This window comes from Maniola jurtina, chromosome 26 (genome assembly GCF_905333055.1).
Source record: "Maniola jurtina chromosome 26, ilManJurt1.1, whole genome shotgun sequence".
Lineage (NCBI taxonomy): Eukaryota > Metazoa > Arthropoda > Insecta > Lepidoptera > Nymphalidae > Maniola > Maniola jurtina.
Window position 1 is genome coordinate 7723837 of NC_060054.1, and position 21005 is coordinate 7744841.

Here is a 21005-nt window from a genome sequence, read left to right on the forward strand (position 1 = left end):
TTTGTCAAGTTATACAGTTTTAAGTTCAATCTGTATATATAATTGTTTTGTTTTTTACTTAGTGTGCTAGAGTAAGGAAAAGCACACATAATAAATTTACAGTTCGTCTTGGAATGTAATTCCAGTAATTTTCCAAAACATTTTGATATGTCATAATTTTTGACCCTTAAACCGTCCCCAAACAATATAATAATGTTTGTGTTGCTGTCCAAATTTTCTTCCTTTAAACTATCAATTAAATAGTCCAAACTAGCCCCCGGTGAACATCTATTAATCACTGAGTGTTGAACATGGTAGCTCAAAAGGGATCCAAACTCACTACCTAACTTATCCGATATGATTATAGTTTGTCTCTTAGGTTTCAAAGAAAGATTTGCATCCAAAGATGAAGGCATTTCTACATTACTTGGTGTACATTGCCCCGGACTAGTATCCAAATTGTCCGTAAGCAATATACTATTACTATGATTGTCAACCATAGCCACACCTTGAGTACATTGACATTTACTTGTTAATGACTCAAAACGAGCCATGTTGTGTGCACCTAGGGCCAACAACTCGTCAGCCACCAGTATTTGATCATGGATCTGTTTTTGTGACTGCTCATACTTATCAGAAATATATTTTAAAGAATCATTCAAATTTGAAATTTTCTCATTTAGGCATTGAACATTCAAGTCATATGTTTCTTGAATGTCTCTTATAGTTGAACAATAAGATTTAAGTTTGTTTAACAGATGTGAACGTTCCTTACGCAATGCTATGTTTTTAGTATGGGCGTTTTGCAATTTTATTAAATTTTTGGTTTTTTTAATTATTCTGCTAATTTTAATATATTTTTTCAATTTTTTATGGCTATATAGATTTAAATTAGAATTTTTAAGTGGCTTATTACTGCTTGGGGAAGGGCTGTCACAAGTCAAATCAATAGTCAACACCGGTGGTGTAGAGGATGAAGCAAGCAGTTCATCATACAAACTGTAGGTAGCTCGAGTTTCATAAGTTTGTATTTGAGACTGAAGGTCCTCAATTGTTATTTGAGCTCTGCTCAATTCATCCTCCAATGTAGAAATCTTTTTAAGAGCGTCCTCATATGTTTGAATGCACTCATTGAAAGAGCCAACAGCATTCTGAAGTTGGTCCCGTTCGTCGAGTACTAGAGTATGAACTTTGTTCAAGTCAGCTAGTTCAGCCTTTAATTGAGTGTTCTTGGCAATAATGGCTCTTAACTCAACTTCACTGTCCTCTTGTTCCTTCAACAACTGTTCATTTAGCTGTTTGAGTGACTTTAGTTCCCGGAGGGCATTTCTTAGTTTCTCTTGCTCCTCTATTACTGCGGCTCTCCTGGTTGTGGGTGCCATTGTGTATGTAAATTCCTGAAACACACCAAATAATATGTGTGAGTGAAGGAAAACAGAAATAAAAGTTTACAGATATGAGACAAAAAGGTCTTAGAAAACAGAGAAAAAAGGACAAAGATTCACAGACTTAGAGAGATAACATTATATGAATAATTTGGTGTGTCTATACCAACACTAGCTGCACCAAAAGATTATACCATAATAAGGTGTGCACTTTGTACCTATTTATTTTTAAAGGTTATTATTTAGCTATGGACTTAGTATTTATTATGTGTTGTGTAATGTTAGTATTGTCTGAGGCAGTATTCGTTATTCTCCAACTATACTTCCACTGTTTGTCAAGTAAGTGGAGAAAGGTTGTTGCCTAGTGTGAGGAGGGACGAGACTCGATATTATCGAGAAAATGAAGAGTTGCGTGTAAGTATTGTGTAATGTTAGTGTTGTCTGAGGCAGTATTCGTTATTCTCTCACTATACTTCCACTATTTGTCAAGTAAGTGGAGAAGGTTTTGCCTAATGTGAGAAGGGGCGTAGCTCGATGTTGTCGAGTAAATGAGAGAGTTGTGAGTGTAGTACCTAACCTAATTATGTAAAACAACATTCAAATACATAAAACATAGAATAAATTAGGCACTAAAAGCAATACTCCCCGGGTTAAAGAAGTTAGTTTTCAAACACTCCGCAGCCGCCCTCCGTTCTCGAGTCCTTGTTCTGGTTGTATCGCTTATTTACAGTGACATGTCACGATTTATTACAATATTTAATTATTAATAACAGTTTCACACTAGTTTTTCACATGTTTCTATATAAATTTACTTAAAATTTAATTAAATATAAGGAACAGCTGATTTTGCGACATGTCAGCTTGACGGTTGCGTTCCGTTTTTGAACGGAATGAAATACATGCTTGATCGTCTCTCAAGCTCGTTACACCCGCGTCTGCGCCTGATGATGGATGACAACACAACACAAATGACGGGTTACAAAAAAAAAAAAAAAAATTAAAATGCAAATACAGAAAGGCGGTCTTATCGCTAAATAGCGTTCTCTTCCAGACAGCCTCAGATCGGGTGGATTGCCGGCATAATGTCAAAGCACTTATAAAAAAAATTAAATAGTGTAAGGTTATTTTTAAAAAGTTGATTTGAATTGTCAACAATAATATAAAATTATTAATTTTTCTAATGCAGGTAGATAATGATAAAATAATGATAAAAAGGCAGGTAATGATAAAATCGATATTTGGCTCATTCGATGTCATACAATCTGTTCCTAGGAGGCCAACAAGATTAAACTTGCATAAATACGGGTGTTTTGAAGGTTTTAGTTCAGTCTCCTTCTGAGATTCGGAGCGATATCGCATATTTTCGGTATTTGGATTGTGAACTGAATAATTAGATGTCGTGATAGCAATCACGCTCTAATTAAATTATTTATTTTGGCATTAGTTTGTTTAGATTAAGACTCTCGGATTACCTTTACACATTGAACTTGTGTTTTTTTGTGTTGGTAATGAGAGGACATTCCAATAATTCGATAAAAATATTTAAATAATACCTGCTTTTCTGAGTGACGTCAATAATAGGTAGGTAATTCGTGACAAATAAAACAATACATCATAATTAACAAAATTATATTTTCTTGATTTTGGTTTGATTAACTTGGACTATCACAGTTTCAATACAGATGGTCCTGCACCCAGGGCGACATGTCGGCGCTGTACTTGGTGGGCGGCAGGTCGTAGGGGATGACCAGCCGGTTGTGCGCGCCCTCGCCCAGCGGGAAGAAATCCTCGTTGATCTGGGGAGCAAAACGAACGGGTCAAGGCTCACAAACACGTCTGTTTGTTTCCACACATACCCGCGGGTAATAAAATAGATCCACCGCTTGTACTAGGGGTATGCAGGTGTATTGCGAATCCAAGGACGAACACAACGCTATTACAATTTCCAACACTGCAAGTAAACAACGAACAACGCCATCTATCACGTGATTTAAGTAAACATGTTATTTAGTTGTGAACACTTTGTTGTGATGTCACAGTTTTCGAATTTCTTCCTTTACTTTTGCTGTAAGACATTGCTACCTGCCAAATTGTATAATCGATGGAATGTGAAGAGGATGTGTTGGATGATGATAGTACTCACGAGGAGCCTGGGCAGCAGCAACACCCCGGCCTCGTAGCTCATGAGGCGCAGCGCCTTGTTGCCCTTGTTGACGCTGCCCCACGCCGCCTTGCTGACGTTGGCCGACGTCAGCAGGTAGAACGCGGCGCGCGCGTCGCGGCAGCGGCAGTACGACTTGATATGATGATAGTACTCACGAGGAGCCTGGGCAGCAGCAACACCCCGGCCTCGTAGCTCATGAGGCGCAGCGCCTTGTTGCCCTTGTTGACGCTGCCCCACGCCGCCTTGCTGACGTTGGCCGACGTCAGCAGGTAGAACGCGGCGCGCGCGTCGCGGCAGCGGCAGTACGACTTGATATGATGATAGTACTCACGAGGAGCCTGGGCAGCAGCAACACCCCGGCCTCGTAGCTCATGAGGCGCAGCGCCTTGTTGCCCTTGTTGACGCTGCCCCACGCCGCCTTGCTGACGTTGGCTGACGTCAGCAGGTAGAACGCGGCGCGCGCGTCGCGGCAGCGGCAGTACGACTTGATGTGCGGCATGGCGCGGCTGCGGCACGAGTGCTCCGCGCGCCATTGGCTGGTGAACACAATCACCCTGTACTCCACTTGCATTTGTCAATGCGACAACATTCGAGGCTCTGGGCCAACAAAGCAGCTTAGAGAAATTTACCAGAGAAGCGTAGTTTCCTGCGCCGCGCCACGCTCAGGGCGCATACCCCCTGTACAGTGTAACAATAGCTTATAAGCACTTTTATAATGTATACCAATGTGTTACATGAAACAAAAGTCAGTCCTATAACAACCATCGGGTCGTTCACTCATTTGCAGCACCTTACACCCCGACGTGACTCAAGTCAAACGGAGAAGCCTCGCTGCTGCTTATGCTCACAACATGTTTTAACGGTTGTTTTCCCGCGACAAAACCATTTTCTCTTAGTAGTACTGTTGAAACATAAAAAGTTCATCATCAACAACTGGTAGACATTCACAGTTGGACATAGCTCCCATAGAGACTTCCACACGCAGCGGCTCCGTGCGTCTCGTTCGATGTCGTTTGTCCGCTGAGTGGGAGGTCTCTACGTGATCAAATCAGAAAGTGTAATTTGGCAACGGACGAGGCATGTACTTGGCGACGTTGAGGTTCCGCCGCGCTAGAACGTAGCGTGTCAGTAGGGAGACTCACTAGAGGTAGTCGTTGAGCCAGGGCTGCTTGGCGTGGCAGTCGGCGGCGTACGGCAAGCAGCCGCCGCCCAGCAGCCCGTCGTGCGAGCGCTGCACGTTCTCTGCAAACACGTGTGCGTTGAGCTTTACTCGTAGTCTCTTTAGAGTTTAGAGTTTAGAGTTTTTTATTTGCTGAAACATTTTTTACAGTAAGATCTTGAACGTTGGGCCGCATCAACTTTTCGAAGTTGTGTTTTCGAATGAAACATTTGATTTGAAGGAAAACCTCGTGAAGAAACTTGCATGCCTGAGAGTTCTCTGTGATGTTTTGCTTGTAGAAATAAGTTGATGTCATTGTATTAAAAGATTAAATTCATAATGCAGTTCAAAAATCAATGCGTGCTGCTTACACATGGTAAGTAACCACGGCCGAAGCCTCCCACCGACCACATGAACTCACCCAGCGATGGGTAGATGAGCTGCAGCGGCGGCGGCTGCGTGAGCGTCTGCGGCGGAGTCTTGACCTTGGTGAAGTGGTGCAGGAAGTCGCCCGTCAGCCACAGCTGCAACACATCACGTCATGTCCATCGCGCTATTTCTCCCGGGTTAACATTTAGACTGTGATTTAGCTAGGATATTTGACAAAATCGTCGTAAAATAAAATTCAGTAATACTGGAAAAACAACTTTAAATAATATGTTTATTTTGCTGTAACTTTATAAAGTTACAAAGTGTCTTTTTATAAAAGACAGAGGGGAACAAAAACGAACGTTCTTTGAAAGTAGTCACACATCATCAGTTATACTTTAAAGTTTCAGTTATTCTCGACGCCTATCACAAGCATCAACAGCTAGGGTGACGCGGCAGCTGGGTGTACTTGGTTCGTTTTCACAGATGACGCCAGCGCCCGCTACAGCGTGAAGCAGCGTCGCTTAGCGGCGGCCGAGCGGAGTCTCCCGCACATCACTCGTGAGGCGCGTTACCTTGGGCTCGGCGCCGTAGCTGCCCAGGCTGCTGGCCTGCGCCACCAGCGGCCACGCGCGGCTCTCGTCGGCGGGCACAGCGCAGTGCTGGCGCAGCAGCGCGCCCGCGCGCGCCATGCCCCACTCCAGGTCGAAGTGCGAGCCCGGCACCGACGCCACCAGGAACACGCTGCGCCAGAAGGGGACCACCTACTAACTGCTCAAACGCAAACACCTTCCAACACCATCAAGCCATCAAGATGACAAGCACGAAGATTTAGAACCAGCATGTTGATTGTTTATAAAGTTTGCTCGATGCTTGAGTCGTGCTTGCTCCGTGTCTGATACGATTTTTGCTTGCCGCGACGCAGACGTTCGCACAGTGGTCGAGAAATGAGAACAGTGCCTCTTGCTGGCTCGAGCAGCTCGAGCGAGCAATGCGAAATGACGTGCTCGCTATCAAGTCGGTTGATCGTCTCGGAAGCTCTTAACAAATTGCGTCAGAGTGTGACCGCCCAGCGCGAGACCCGTCACCCGTGCGTGGCGCGCGCAGCTGCGAGCACGCGGCGCGCAGTGCGCGGGGCAGCGCACGGCGTGGCCGCTCCGCCGCGCACCAACAAAAATACACTCCGTTCGATCGCACTGCGCCGGACTCGTCCAATTTTGTGGAATATTTATCTTATTTTTGGTTAAAATAATCATTTTCGCTGCTGTCTTTCTCTAAACTACATCTGCATCTTTTTTATGTTACTAAAGAATGACGGAACATGAATTCTACATTTGAAGACACTTGAATTTTAGTGCACGCTACTTGAAACCACAGGCTTGTTAAAGTCACGAGGTTTGACATCAGAATTTTTAAAACTATCGAACTGTCTGTCCTTTTCATATTACCTACATTGGTAAGAATAAGACGCTAAGTTTTAAAATTTAGTTGTGCTCAGAATCAGTACCATTGTCTGAGCCCAGCTCCCTACTCTACCAGGAGAGCATAGTTCCTGGTACGTTATTCATGTAAGCTGCACTTGATGGTGCACGTCAAAAGGCAACCTTGAACTTGCGCAGTAGGCGATATATCAATTGACACTTTTGACGTCTCAGTAAAAGGTGATAGTGCCTGCGCAGTGGGCGACAGCATACGTACTTGATGTGGCTGAAGTCGCAGCGCTTGACGCGCTCCGTGTAGCACACGAGGTTGGGCAGGCGGTAGTGCGACAGGTACTTGAGCAGGCTCCGCTTGAACATGGTCGGCGAGTCGCCGGCGTGCGGCGGCGCGGCGCGCGGCAGCGGCGCGCAGCGCGGGCTGAACCACAACCTGCCAACCAGCTCCACATGTACTGCCAGTTTTACAAGTGACGACGATGACCTTGCCCAAAAATATCATTTTTTTCGCGCCATTCGTCCGCTATTGGTTGGGCGGCGGACGTCGCTGGCCGGGTCGCGGTTGATTGCTTCGGTGTTCCCAGCAGCGCTCTGGCACTGAGTCGGCCGGTGAGTCCCACATGAACTGCCCGCTTCCGGGCGGGATGCACACAAACGCATTTCATAGCGGTAAACCCGTACAAGACCGTGGCGTGTGGCAGACCTATGTCCCGCTGTGGCTATCCTTTGTTGTTGATAATAATATATGCTATGCGTTTGACTGCAATCACACAAAACAGGAGATAATGCAGCTTAAGATAGAGAACGCCTGTCTACTAACTCTTTTTTTGCTGGCGGGGAAAACGGAAGCCAGAAGGACATTCTATATTTTAACAATGCGTATTGGAAATGAGGAAGACCTTGATGATGTCTCGAGATTCGATAGTGAAACGGCAAGGGAATAGCTCCTTAGCACACTCTCTGCAATATAAGTATCTTCTTAATAGAAATACAGTACCCTTGCGTGCGGTTGTCCCAGTCGTCCTGGTACAGGTTGGCGGTGGACACCACCACGCGCACGGAGCCGTCCTCGTAGCACAGCAGCATCAGCTTCCTGCAACCGAACATTCACCTTAGCTGCATTGGGACTAAATGCTGTGTGGCGTGTAACAAATCCCCTGGGAACCATTTCATTTCTCTCTTCTGATGTCTTTGAAGAATCCATTCGATCGGTCGCAACATGATCGAAGGACAGACCCACAAAGCGACAAATACTTTTGCGCTTTATAGCTTTGTTGAAATATCAACCGCCGTGCTAACTGGAACACTGAGTGTGTCGACCAGTCGCTGATTACGTCACACGGCAGTGTACCGCCACTCAAACTGACAAGGACAAGGAGAGCTGTACATAGAAAATCATTTGACTAAATATCAACATACAAGTCACATTCAAATAGCTGAGGCGAATCTACTAGTATAATGTTTTGATGTTTAAACTATAACGAGTGATTTCTAGTGTAAGTATAAATTGTTATGGCTATACTCACATATTTAGTCAAAGTAAATAAGTGAGTACAGCCGTAACAATGCATACTTATAGTAGTAATTGGTGTGTGTGTGCGTGCGTGTATGTGGGTGTATGTGTGTGTGTGTGTGCGTGTATGTGGGTGTGTGTGTATGTGTGCGTGTATGTGTGTGTGTGTGTGTGTGTGTGTGTGTGTGTGTGTGTGTATATGTGCGTGTATGTGGGTGTGTGTGTGCTCACGTGTGGTGCTTGCCGAAGGGCGTGGCCATCTGAACCCGGACAGCGTCCACGTGCGGCTTCTTGTCCAGCTGTTTCATGTCGTCGCACTCCTCGCCGTACAAGATGGTCAGCTTCTTCGCGCTGCAAATGTCTCAATCATCATCCATTCTTTCTTGAACCCTTCCCTTGACGGCTTCCCTAGCCCAGTGGTAAGCGCTGTGGTTTTATCAGTCCCGAGTTCGATTCCCAACAGGGGTTTGGAATTCCTAAATATCTGGTCTGGTGGGAGGCTTCGGCCGTGGCTAGTTACTACCCTAATGGCAAACTGAGTAATTACTGAGTAAAGTATTACCTAATTTAGTTCTACCAACTCGCTCCTCAGATGATGCAGTATTCCAATACTGTTTCTTTTAAAATATCTCTCGTATTAAAAAATCAATTAATCTGAATCAACACACAATTTTTATCTTGTTTCTATATATTTACCTGTAGCCCGCAAAATAGTACTGCGCCAGCAGCCAGGCTGGTTCTACCATGAAGTTGATCTGCAGAGAACTCTGCAGCTCGCCCAAACTTGCGTCCAGCAACTCTGAGGGAAAATACTTACTCACCTTACTCACAGGATGAAAATTCTTAGATTGACATTTATAGAGCGCACTTTGATTTTACTTAGACTTAGTTTCAGTTAAAACGAGCAAGATTTACGCCGGCGGTATAGCGCTGTCTCGTTTTAACAGTGTCTTAAGTCTAAGCAAAGTCAAAGTGCGCTCTATAGATTTCAGCCTTAGTCCCAGGATGAAAATACTTAGTCTCTGAGTGAAATACTCATTCAAAGAGTGAAAATACTTAGGAAAATATTTAGTCACAGAGAGTATTTATACATCCATGGTCACAAAGTAAGGATATGACATTGCACGAAGCTGTACAGACAGAGTCATCGTGCGGTAAGTGCGGGACGAGGGAGCGACCCGAACTGGCGCACGTAGTTAGGGTCCCGTGTCGACGGGTCATCGTGCTCGTCATTTGCCACGAGATCAAGGCCTCGGACTACTGTGTCTCACTTTATCCGTGACTAACACCCTGTAGATTTTTTGTGTTTTTCTTTTTACTTGTGCTATGAAACCTACCTATCTGCCAAATTTCATGATTCTAGGTTAACAGGAAGTACCGTATAGGTTTTCTTGACAGACACGATGGACAACAAAGTGATCTTACAAGGGTTCTGTTTTTCTTTTTGAAGTACAGAACCCTAAAATCACTCCTGGCAGTCAGTAGTGAGCAGACACCAGTGCGTGGTAGAGAAACAATGAGACTCACCCAGGAAGGTGATTGAGTAGGGCTGGTGGTGGGTCTGCTTGGCGGCCGTGATGGTGGTGTAGAACACGTGGTAGGGCGCCGCGGCGTCGTGCTTGTGCTGCATGCGGCCGCGGGGGAGCACCACCTTCAGGTAGTCCTCCGCGCGCCGCGCGGGCGCCACCACGGGCCGGTACGACGAGTCTAGCAGACAGAATCACATGTTCAAAACATTCTTCTTCTTCTCGCGTCAATCCCTCAACATTGAGGGTCGTGGCTCCCTTGAGATGTCACTTTTTGCACGATGTTACCAACTAATAAGTAACAATGTATCTATAATAATATATCTACACTTATATGTTTATAATTGTAAATATCTTAGCTAGATATCATCACTGTGCGCAACATTCGCTATATAGTATGCTGTATGTGCTAGTTCAAGAGATAATCTTTTTACCTATCTGATTTTGATCTAAAAGTAAAGCATATTTTTCAAAAATTTAAGTTTATAGGAGTCTCCTGAAAACTTATGATTCTCAGCATAGTGGAATTTTCACACGCATCCACAATGTAATATGTTACCTCTAATCCTCGCTCCCAGGCCCGGTGTGGGAGACACGCTTTTCTCTCTGTTTGAACTTCCTGCTTTTAATTTTTCATTTTTTCCACTTTCATTCATTGTTTCTTTTCTTTTATTTTCCTTCACTAGTTCACTTGTTTCACTTTGTTTTACTGACTCACTTTTGTCTAGTTCACTTTTAACACTGTTATGTTTATGTGTGTGTGTTACATTAGTGTCTGCAGTCCCTGGTACACTTGTGGTTGTCTTCACTGGTGTGACACGAGGGCTGTCTTGTTTGTACGTCCCTGGTTGCCTGTGAAGGGCACTGCTACTGCAAGCACTACACAAAAGTAACATTATGTTAGCACTGCATGAGCTAAACCTGCAGTTAAACAACACTTAACCATGACTTAAGTAACTATCTAGTTTTACACCGCAAACTAAACCAGGAAGTTACTTCCTAGTCAGATGTATTGTAATGTATGCCCTTAGCCTCACTTGCAGGAGCAGCTAGTGCCAGCTCAGTGGAGGTCTATATTGTAGAGAGAACCACCTGCTAGAAAAGAGAACCTCTTTGTAGACCCAACAGTTTTATGTTGATATATGTCAGTCAGTTTAGAAACTTTTATACATTTAATTACTAACTTATGCCTTGTGTGCATTGCATTGCACCTTACTCGTCACCTATTGTGTAGGGATAGTATCATATCAGAAACGCAAGTAGCGACAACAACTGTACAAAGTTTCAATTAATCAGATATGTATGGAAAGTAGTTGTACATAATAGGTGAACAGATAGATGATTTTTACATAGTAAGATAGAGATTAAATGAAACACACTCGCCTGTCTTTCTCCTGCCCTGCATTATTGGTTCTGGGCTCATACAGCTTCTTCTCGAGGAGGATGTTTAGCTGCTCAGTGATGGTGCTCCGCTGCAAACTGTGCTCATCGGGGACCTCGAAGCTTCCTGAGCCACTCCAAGCATCCAGGATGGACTCCACTGAAACACGAGTAGAGGGTAGGCACTGGCTGTGATAGCTTAGTGATTAAGATCTCCGCCTCCTAATTGGAGGTCTGGGGCTCCGTCCCGGGCATATACCAAAGGGTTATGGGTTTAATGGAACTTCCATACCCCTTCCACGTTAGCCTACTACCATTATAGACTGGTTAATTCATAATAGGTAATAGTATAGCGCCTGAAACACAGGTCTTATATCTACAGTTGATTTTCTGTGTATACCTAACTTTTAGATTAAGATAATAATAAGTACATTTACAAGTAATACATTTAATATGCAGATCTAACTAAAGCTTATGTTTTGCTCAATAAATGAACTTATTTATTTGTGTATTTAATTCTCAATTGTTGAATTTTTAAGATAATAATCAATGAAATGGTGATAATTAACTACGTTGGAGGGAGATTATAACAATGATCGATGCAGCTTTTCCATCGGCTGTACTCACGGTGCGCGTGGCTGTACTCCCGGAAGTGCGCGGGGTTGAGGCGGTAGCACGCGGCGCCGTAGCTGCACTCCTTCTTCACTCTTTTGGCACTCTGGTCACCTGCAGCATCAAACACAAGGATACACTGACTGACTGACTGACAGCTACTCCCTCTACAAGCTTGAGGTTTCACACGCAGGTTCCTCTATGACGTAGACTGCTGCTACGAAAGGAGTTGCAAAAATGAAACCCGAGCAAAGCCAGCACAGGTCAGCTAGTTATACTACACTGACCGTGTTTTTGTTTGCCTGGTATTCATCGAATGAACCGGTGAACCAATCTAGAAGATTTCTGAGAAAAGCTTCTATTTAATATTGCTGGACTACTATTTAACAAGGGAAATACTGAGAGAAAAGGTTACTTAAATCTTTTGAACTTAAGTAGGTACCTATATCAACAGAGAAAATGGAAGAACTCTTATTTCTTACCGTCCATTCTGTTCATCCGCTTATTAGAATTATTCATTGTGCGGTTCGAAGTGCATCAAGTAAGTTTTTCTAACTATTTTCTGTTTTTATTATTAACTTGTTTTCTGTTTTCAACTTGTATCATCTATGGTTAATTCAACTTTCAAAAACAGCTGATGACAGCAAGATAACATTACAGTTCGTTCTACGTTTTTGCAATTTTTACGGTTTTTAGTTTTTACCGGTGTATGATTTCTGTGTTTCTATCATGTTTCTGATGTTCTATAAGTCTACAATGGGCTAGACAGCTAGAGTAGATGGGTAACATTGATCACATTCAGAATCAACATGGATTCTCGAATTCAAAAAAAAAAATTCAAAATATTTTTATTCAATTAAACTTTTACAAGTGCTCTTGAATCGTCAAAATACTACCACTGGTTCGGAATGCCGTTCCTACCGAGAAGAACCAGCAAGAAACTCGGCGGTTTCGTCCGACAAGATTACAATGTTACTCGTGACGGCTAATGAAAATTGAACTTATAGAGTTAGCAACACTGATCGCGCTACCATGGCCCATGCTGCAGGGCGATCGGCTAAAAATGTATCAATCATTAAAGGACAGCATCAATGTCAAAACATGGTTTTTGGCCAATCCCATTGGCTAAATACCATGTTTTGACATTGATGCTGTCCTTTAATGATTGATACATTTTTAGCCGGTCGCCCTGCTGGTGCCATGTGCCTTACGTAGTAACTAATACCTAATCTGTGCATGTGCCACACTTGACATTGACACTGACACAGGAGCACTTTGTCTCCGGATTCGTGGTCTGTGCTTTGTAAATTAAAATAAATAAAAAGGCATTTTTTCTTCGAATTCGTTACAGCCTGTTTCGAATTTCTTATATTTCTATCATAGAGTAGGATTATATTAGATTTCTATTTCCTGTTGCCTGTTTTCGTTATCCGTTTTTCCATGCTTTTTGTGCCTGAATGACTTGAATCTACAATTACAATTTGTAGCTGGTGATTTCCCCACAGGATTAGTAAAACCTGTTCTGTGCCGGCTGCCACTGCTGCCGCTGATCCATCCAGTTCTCAGTGTAAGTACCTACTTAAAATCAAGGAACATACTATTTTTTATTGTTCATCATTACTAACAAGTAAGCTCTAGTTTAAGAAGAACAATAAAAGATATTTAGTTTAGACATGCGATGCGTTTTGCCCTTTGTGAAACAAAACAAATAAACAAAAAAAAAAAACTCGTTCATAAACGAACTTTTATCTATTAATGAGTCCCTCAGTTCAAATATTGTTCCAATAATTGCATTTCATTACAATCATTCAATGTTGTAAAACGTGGATAAGAGTAACACACACAGTGAAGACAGTTCTTGGAAGTTGAACACCGATACAAGTATTGGTCTATGTTGCGTTGCGCTCCGATTATAAACTTAGCAAGGTATTTAATCTAAGCTAAACAAACTGATGCTCGCTAGTGTCCTGTTTATGTTTAGTGATAGCAAGGTGTACTTGTACTGTACTGTGCCGTATTCTGCATGTATTGTGATTTAGCTCTAAACAACAACTATCAAGTCTTTGTTTACAGCTACACCCATTGCGTCAGCACCTTGCATTCAGTTTCACGATATGAACAGATGACAGTTGAAGTGGGTTGTTGTTGCAGCATGGCGGAGGAGGCGGAGTGGGTGACGTGCCCGTACGAGCGCTCGCACCGCGTGCCCGCGCTGCGCATCCAGCGCCACCTGGTGAAGTGCGAGGAGCGCTACCCGCCGCTCGCCATCTGCCCCTACAACGCCACGCACCGCATGCCGCACGCGCAGCTGGCGGCGCACGTGCAGGCGTGCCCCACGCGCGCCGCGCTGACGGCCAAGGGCTGCGAGAAGCCCGCGCGCGCCGCCGCCGCGCTCACCACGCCGCACCCCACGCTCAAGCGCGACTACATGGCCAAGAACGACCCCGACGACGAGCAGTGGGACTGACTCCTCCCTAGTGCGCCTCACACCAACCCAGTTTGGCTCTCCCTTCAATACTTACTTCATTTTTAACTATATAGACCTGCACTTGCTGCAGTCACACCAAACAGTACAAGATAATGCAGCCTGAAGTGGAGCACGCCTGGTGGAGCTGCCCATTCAAAAGTCGCAGAGAAGGCACTTCCGTTTTCGCATGAAGAGTATTTCATATTCTAGCGGTGCATATTAAAAATGAGGAAACAAAATGTAGGCGAGTACCAGTGTTTGGAGAGGCACAGAACTCGGCAATGCCTCAGGGTCCGATACCTCTATTATTGTAAACACAAGGAAACAGGGTCGAATACTTCCTGACCGCACTCTCCACAATACATTCTGTAAAATCAATCAAAATTAATGAAATTTTGTAGACATATTCTTAGAACTAAAGCCTGTGTTTGTGATTTGCAGGATTTCTGTTAAAATGTTCTAAACTAATAGAGTCCTAAGGATTTCAAACACAAATCTTTTAAACTCATGTAACTTGGGAACTGGTTATTTTTACAGCAATCTAGCAAATCACAACCACTGCCAATAGTAATTTCTACAATGTATCTACAAAATTAAATGACAATTGATAATAATAATAGATACATTATGTAGTTGGTTAAATATTTGAAATGAGAGCCAAACTACGTTTGTATGTAGAGCGCACTGCTTTTGTACTGATACTAATTGTAATACTAATATTTTATGTAAAAACAATAAATAAGTGTGAATTATATCTATTCTCTAATTATTTCTGTATTCCTATTACCCATGTGAGACGCAGTGGGACGTCACCGGCCTCCGAGCCGCAGGGTCCGGGATCCCACGCCGCGCGCCGGTCCCCCCGAGGTTGGATTTTTCAACTTTGTTTTAACACTGAAGGATAACATCGCGAGGAAACCTGCATACCTGGGAGTTTATAATCCATACTTCCATGCTAATATTATAAAATCGAAAGCGTATCTGTCTGTCTGTCTGGTAGCTTTTCGCGGCCCAACAGTTGAACCTGATTTTGATGGATACAGTGTTAGCTTACATCCCGGGGAAGAACATAGGCTTATTTTTTATTCCGGTAAACTAAAAAGTTCCCACGGAATTTTAAAAAACCTAAATCCACGCGGACGAAGTCGGGGGCATCACCTAGTGTTTCATAAGTGCGTTGCGTCTGCGGTACACTATGGCAGACCTTTCTCATTCTGTGAGAAGACCCGTGCTCGGTAGTGAGCCGCCGTGGTGACGCGAAACCCACCGCATAGAGCAGCGTCTGTTACCGTTCCACCACTCCATAGCTGAGCTGATCTTGCGGAAAATTACCGTCTTAAAAAGTATCATGGTTACTAGGGTTGCCAACCATTTCTCCAGTGAAATATTATAGGTAGTATTTTTGAGACTAAGCTGTAAAAAATATATACTATTTTATGGTACATATGGTATGATAAGACTAATTAATGCTCGTCTTGTTTTCATGACCGTACGATATTCACTGACTTCGGTCGCCTGCATTTCGTGCAATGATAAATCGTGTTGTGCGTAGGAATAATTTTCGTATTGTGGTTTAATTTCGCATGAAACCTAAAGCAAAAATTGCTATCAATGTGAATCCTAAAAATCTTTGTATTGACTAATAATTTTAGGCATTTAAACAATTCTTCCGCTAGAATCATGGCGCGAATTTGAGGATGATAATTTCCTAAATCTTAGTTATAGTCCTTAGTTATAGTACTGAATGAGAAAACAGTAAAAATCTAATCTTGCCTCCAAGTGAAAACGCGTAGAAGATACGACTTAGGTTAGGTTAGGTTAGGTTAGGTTAGGTTAGGTTAGGTTAGGTTAGGTTAGGTTAGGTTAGGTTAGGTTAGGTTAGGTTAGGTTAGGTTAGGTTAGGTTAGGTTAGGTTAGGTTAGGTTAGGTTAGGTTAGGTTAGGTTAGGTTAGGTTAGGTTAGGTTAGGTTAGGTTAGGTTAGGTTAGGTTAGGTTAGGTTAGGTTAGGTTAGGTTAGGTTAGGTTAGGTTAGGTTAGGTTAGGTTAGGTTAGGTTAGGTTAGGTTAGGTTAGGTTAGGTTAGGTTTTTTTTTTTTTTTTTTTTTTATATCCCGCTGGTGGAAATGCATTTACGCATCCCTGTCGAGACCTGCATCGTCTTAAGAGGAGGATGCAAGTCCCGGCAGGGTATGTGGGACTCCCAGAAATTGAACTACCCACTAAAACCACCAGCGGCCCACTTACCTGTTGCTATGAGTTATGCAACAACTTTGCATCCATATTTTACTACTACTATTTTAAAATTTAAACCTATGATTTAGTATATATACATATATACATTTTTACATACATAATATATATATTTTACATACATAATACAGATACACTATATATTATATTGCGCCCACATCATTATACCTAACTTAACCTCAGCTCCACAATTACATTTCAAATCTACCAGTAGCCCTAAGCTGACGTTGAACCATTGGCTCTCGCAGTGCTCTTCACCACTTCCAAGGCAAATGCGAGAAAAACGCCACGGTGGTTCTTGTCGCTTAGTAACTCTTCCAGGTTACTCAGTGCAATCACCTGGTCCATCCTGCATTCACAGTCGTACCTGTCCCTCAAAAATTTAGGGCATTCAAGTATGACGTGCTCTACTGTCTGTGGAGTTTCTCCATCACAGTTGCAGAATGGATCAGGTGCCAGTTTAAATCTATGTAGGTACGCTCGAAAACCTCCGTGCCCCGAGAATAACTGAGCAACTTTATTGTCTAACTTAAGCGAACGGATTATCCTGTAGGCCCGTCTCACGTCAGGCAAGAACTTCTTCGTTGTGGCTCCTTTGTTCGACTCGGCATATCTTGCCTGCCAAGTGTCGAGCGTGGAGTCCCTGATGAGACGCTTGGCGAAGGACACAGGGAATCTGTCACACACAGGAACAGTTTTGCAGCTTGTAGCCGCCAATTTGGCAAGCTCATCTGCTCTTTCGTTTCCTACTATTCCTATGTGTGCTTTCACCCAAAAGAACTGTGCCTCCCCTTCCATCTCATTCAACTTACTTATAAGGTCTTTTATTTCCGCAATGATTGGATGTAGGGCTGAGGGGTTCCGAAGGCTGTCCAGAGTGGCTCTAGAGTCCGACAAAATGAATGCTTTTCTGAATCTTCTATCCTTTACCATTGTCTTAACCGCTTCGCGCAGCGCTACTGCTTCAGCTTGATATACGGAGCAGTAGCTTGCCAGCGGCAACTTTTTCTGAAGAATTTCCTTGTCCTCAATGGTACAGGATAGGGCTGCCCCAACCTTCCCTTCGATTTTGCTGCCGTCTGTGTAAATTATGGGCATTTTCAACTGCAGAAGCTTCTCCAGGTCCTGTCGGTCCTCTACCAGTCCATAATTAATGCTCCGTCTTTTCGCTGGATGTGGAAGGTCGTATGGGCTTATGGTAATTTCAGCTTCCCGACCTGGCAGTAGATCCAATTCCTTTCCTGTTTTTCTGACTCTGTATAATGTAGACCTCTCAACCGCTCTCAGATCCAAAGGCAATATACCAGCTAGTATAGCGCTGGATTCCAAGGAAAGTGTTCGATGTGCTTTGCATATAGTTATACCAAACGTCCTTGTAACACGATCGAGAAGCACTTTCACCTGGGCCGTCTGGCTCTTCCCAGCCCATACATTAGCTGCGTACAGCATAGTTGGTTCCACAACTGATATATAAATTGTCTTGAGGATCTCCGGACTTAAACCCCAATGTGCACGTGCTGTTCTGGAAACCTTTTTGTACAATTTTATGGACTTGGCCGTCACTTCCTTTATGTGTTGTACATAATTTAGGTTTTTATCCAGCGTAAGTCCAAGTACTCGTAATGTGTCAGTTTCTTGTAGTTCAAAACCATCCATTTTTACCTTAGGTACCTTGTATTTTAACTTCCTGGTAACCGTCATGATTTGGGTCTTATGAGGGGCGAATCTAAGTTTATTGTTCTTTCCCCACATATTTATCCTGGCTAGTACGTCGTTCAGAAGTTTTTCTATGGACTCCCCGTCCTTTGCGTTGCTTATTATTAGGATGTCATCGGCATATGCCTGCACATGCACTCCGTGACCAGTCGTCTCTTCCAATAGACTGTCCAAGAGAATGTTCCAAAAGATGGGGCCGCACGTAGAACCTTGGATGCAACCTTTATTTGTTGTTCTGCATGCTAGAGCTCCTGCATATTTAATGCTTATTTCTCTGGACGAAAGGTAGTCAGCTATTAGGAGGATGAGGGACTGGTCCACCTTCTTCTTAATCAACTGATTCAAGATAGCTGGCCACCAGGCATTGTCAAACGCGCCTTCTATGTCTAATGACACCAGGGTTGATATCTTTTTATTGTAATAGGCACTTTCCACAACTTGTACTGCGTCATAAAGCAGTCTTTGTTTGAGCAGTTTATGCAAATAGGGGTTTCCGCCCTTCTCGGACAGTGCCGCGTGTCGTGACTTCCCGCGCAATGTCCGCACGACTCCTCAACCCGGCACTCCTTCGAGAAGTGCCCAAAGCCCATGCACTTGTAGCACTGGACTATCGGTGATTGGTCTTGTGCTACAATCACCTGATAGCCAATTCTCAATCTCATGTCCAGGAGAGTTTTATAGAGACCAGGGGAGACCTCGATTATGACATTACTAATGTCTTTGGTTCTCCCTTTAGTTCTCCTCACTACTTTGATATTTTCATTCAGCAACACTGCTTCCCCCAGAGTCCCTGTATTTTGCCTCATGATCGCTTCCACCACCTGTGCATCCGAAGTGTCGTTAATGACCCCTGGAAGCCTTAGGAGCGGGCGTTTGGTTGTAATTTGCGCCACAGTTAACTTTTGAGAGGCGTCTTTCAGCGCTGTTTGCAGCTTAGACCTGCCTTCAGCTGAGTCGCAGGTCAGGACCACTTTTTGGTTTTTCCGTCTCCTGATGGAGCTGACCCCAACCCCTAGTCCAATGACGTCTACGCTTGATTTAATTGCTTTAACTACGTCGTCACTGGTATCCCGGGGGTCGGCGGACTCCACCAGCAGAGGGAAATTCGGCCCTGGCTGCGTCGACGGCTTAGGTGTTTTCAATATTGTTGCAAATGTTTTCTGGGCCCACGGTGCTCCTTGCGGTTGCTCAGTGACCCTTGGTTCTTGCACCTTATTCTCCTCAAGGGTCATAGTGAGCGTTCCCACGTCCAATCTTAGTGCTGCTATGTCCTCTTGGACCCTGCGCATCTCCAGGACGGGGCATGGCGCCGTTGGGTCGGTTCCCACACTATATTTCTTTACCTGGTCCTGTAACTCATAAACCAAGTGTCTGACTGCCTCGACTTCTTTAAACGTGTGCTCTATTTTGAGCTTAGCCTCAGCCATCAGCTCCAGATGTCTTTTGTCTACTTCCAGGAGTGAGGCACCGTGCTTGGCCTCCATTTGCGCTAGCCGTCGCTCGTATCCGGCCCGCTGTTTTTCTTTTTCAGCAATATGTCGGTTACGAGAGTCTGCCAAGCGCAAGATCATTTCTTGGAGGCCGTGCAAGCCGCTAATGACATCCTCCCTGATGTCTCTATGCAAGTTTCTACTCTCCTCCAGCCTGGTTTTTGTTTTCTGAAGGAGAGTATTAGCAAGGCGAGGCATATCATGCAGCGCCCCTCCACCGACGGCTGACAGATCCGACATGAAGGAGTCATCCCTTGCCTCATCTGCCGGCTCCTCGGCTTGCCGGACACTGCATTCTATCTCGGCTGCAGCCGCTGCTCTCAGCTGCGCTCTGATACGCAGCAAGGAAGACTCCGACCGTGGCTTGGCCGGTGACGTCCCAGGTTCTATTATCGGAATTGGAGTAGAGGTGGTGTGAAAAATGTCACCTTCACTACCTCTGCGCGCCCTACTGCCCTCAGTTTGTGGAGAGCTTTCCGCACTCCTGAACTCTGCGGAACTAGGGATCCCTTCTGTGGAGTCGCCTATCGCCTGAGCCACTGGAGATTCAGCTGCGCTCTCAAAGCCAACGCTACCAGGTGATGAGGTGCACGTGCCTCCGTCTCGGTCGGTGTCCTCCTCCGAAGGGGCAGGGATCCTCAGCCTGAGAGGCGGGGCTTGCTCAGGCGTAGGGTCCCGCTCTGGCCGTTTTGAGGAGGCCATTCCCTTGGAAGTCTTGGTATTAGCTCTACGTACCATAGAGGCAAGCCTCCTTGTTTGTTTTGCTGGCGAGCACGGCTTCGCCGACGCCCGCCCGCTGACGCTCGACGATGTTGTTGCAGACATCTAGTAGTAAAATAGCTACTAATAAAATCGGTTTTTATTTGGCGCCGTAGCGCACCGTCACGCTCGCGATTTTAAGGTAATTTCGTCAAGAATGTTTTAAAGACCGATCGGAATCCGGGGACACAAAGGTCAAGGGGTCGTTACGGTCGCGTTTGGTCAAGTGTGATGGGCCGAAGGATAGTGCTCGTCAAGTCCAAGGCCCGAACTCGGGGGCTAACTGTAAGAGATTGGAAGCTGCGGGCTTAGGGGCCCTTCGGGGAAGAGAATTTCCCAGCCCCAAAAAACACCCCCTTAAGTGAATCAATCCAGGGGCGCTAATGGGCTGAAACTAGAACTATGGGCTGAATAAATTGAAGTGATGCACCAGGGGGCAGAGGGTAAGTAATCTACTCGCCGTCGGGGGCTTTAAAGGGGGCCCACGCTTTCGGCCTACGTCCCTTGGTTCAAATACGAAGCTGTTTGTGATTTGTCGCGGTATTACAGTCGGCGAGTTAGTTCGTGGCCACTTAAAATTAAGAAAGCCAGCGGACCTTGCACCCTTAAACACCCCGACACGCCCAAAATAAAATAGCTCGTATATACCTTGAACAGTTGAAAACCGCCTTCACACGGCGAGTATTGTCCCAGGCTGACTCCCTAGGCAGGAGGTAGTTCCCGCCCAGCAGCAAATACCTCCAGATATCTTCCCCCTCCCACAACCTCACAAGCACACACGCGATTTTGACAAATGAAGTG

At 44.5% G+C, this 21005-nt stretch overlaps 2 protein-coding genes across 3 annotated transcripts; one reads left to right on the top strand and one right to left on the bottom strand.

Annotated features, from left to right (window-relative positions):
* Positions 1-19: 19 nt before the first annotated feature.
* On the bottom strand, positions 20-12163 carry LOC123878538 (probable tyrosyl-DNA phosphodiesterase). Its single transcript, XM_045925753.1, has 15 exons — positions 12006-12163; positions 11539-11637; positions 10915-11071; positions 10091-10410; positions 9533-9712; positions 8702-8804; positions 8237-8356; positions 7490-7585; positions 6755-6925; positions 5632-5800; positions 5109-5211; positions 4671-4770; positions 3860-4064; positions 3028-3160; positions 20-30 (listed from the first exon to the last, which is right to left on the bottom strand). Exons 1-14 carry the CDS (start codon positions 12040-12042, stop codon positions 3038-3040), a joined length of 1983 nt encoding a protein of 660 aa, XP_045781709.1. The 5' UTR covers positions 12043-12163; the 3' UTR covers positions 20-30; positions 3028-3037.
* Positions 4034-14133, top strand: LOC123878539 (gametocyte-specific factor 1-like). Of its 2 annotated transcripts, none has more exons than XM_045925755.1 (2): positions 4034-4045; positions 13677-14133. In XM_045925755.1, coding segments are annotated over exons 1-2 (315 nt in total). In that variant the 5' UTR covers positions 4034-4044; the 3' UTR covers positions 13991-14133. The 2 variants fall into 2 exon arrangements, with proteins under 2 accessions (XP_045781711.1, XP_045781710.1); XM_045925754.1 differs by lacking the exon at positions 4034-4045 and adding an exon at positions 12925-13090 and having other exon boundaries at positions 13675-14133.
* The last annotated feature ends 6872 nt before the right edge of the window (positions 14134-21005 follow it).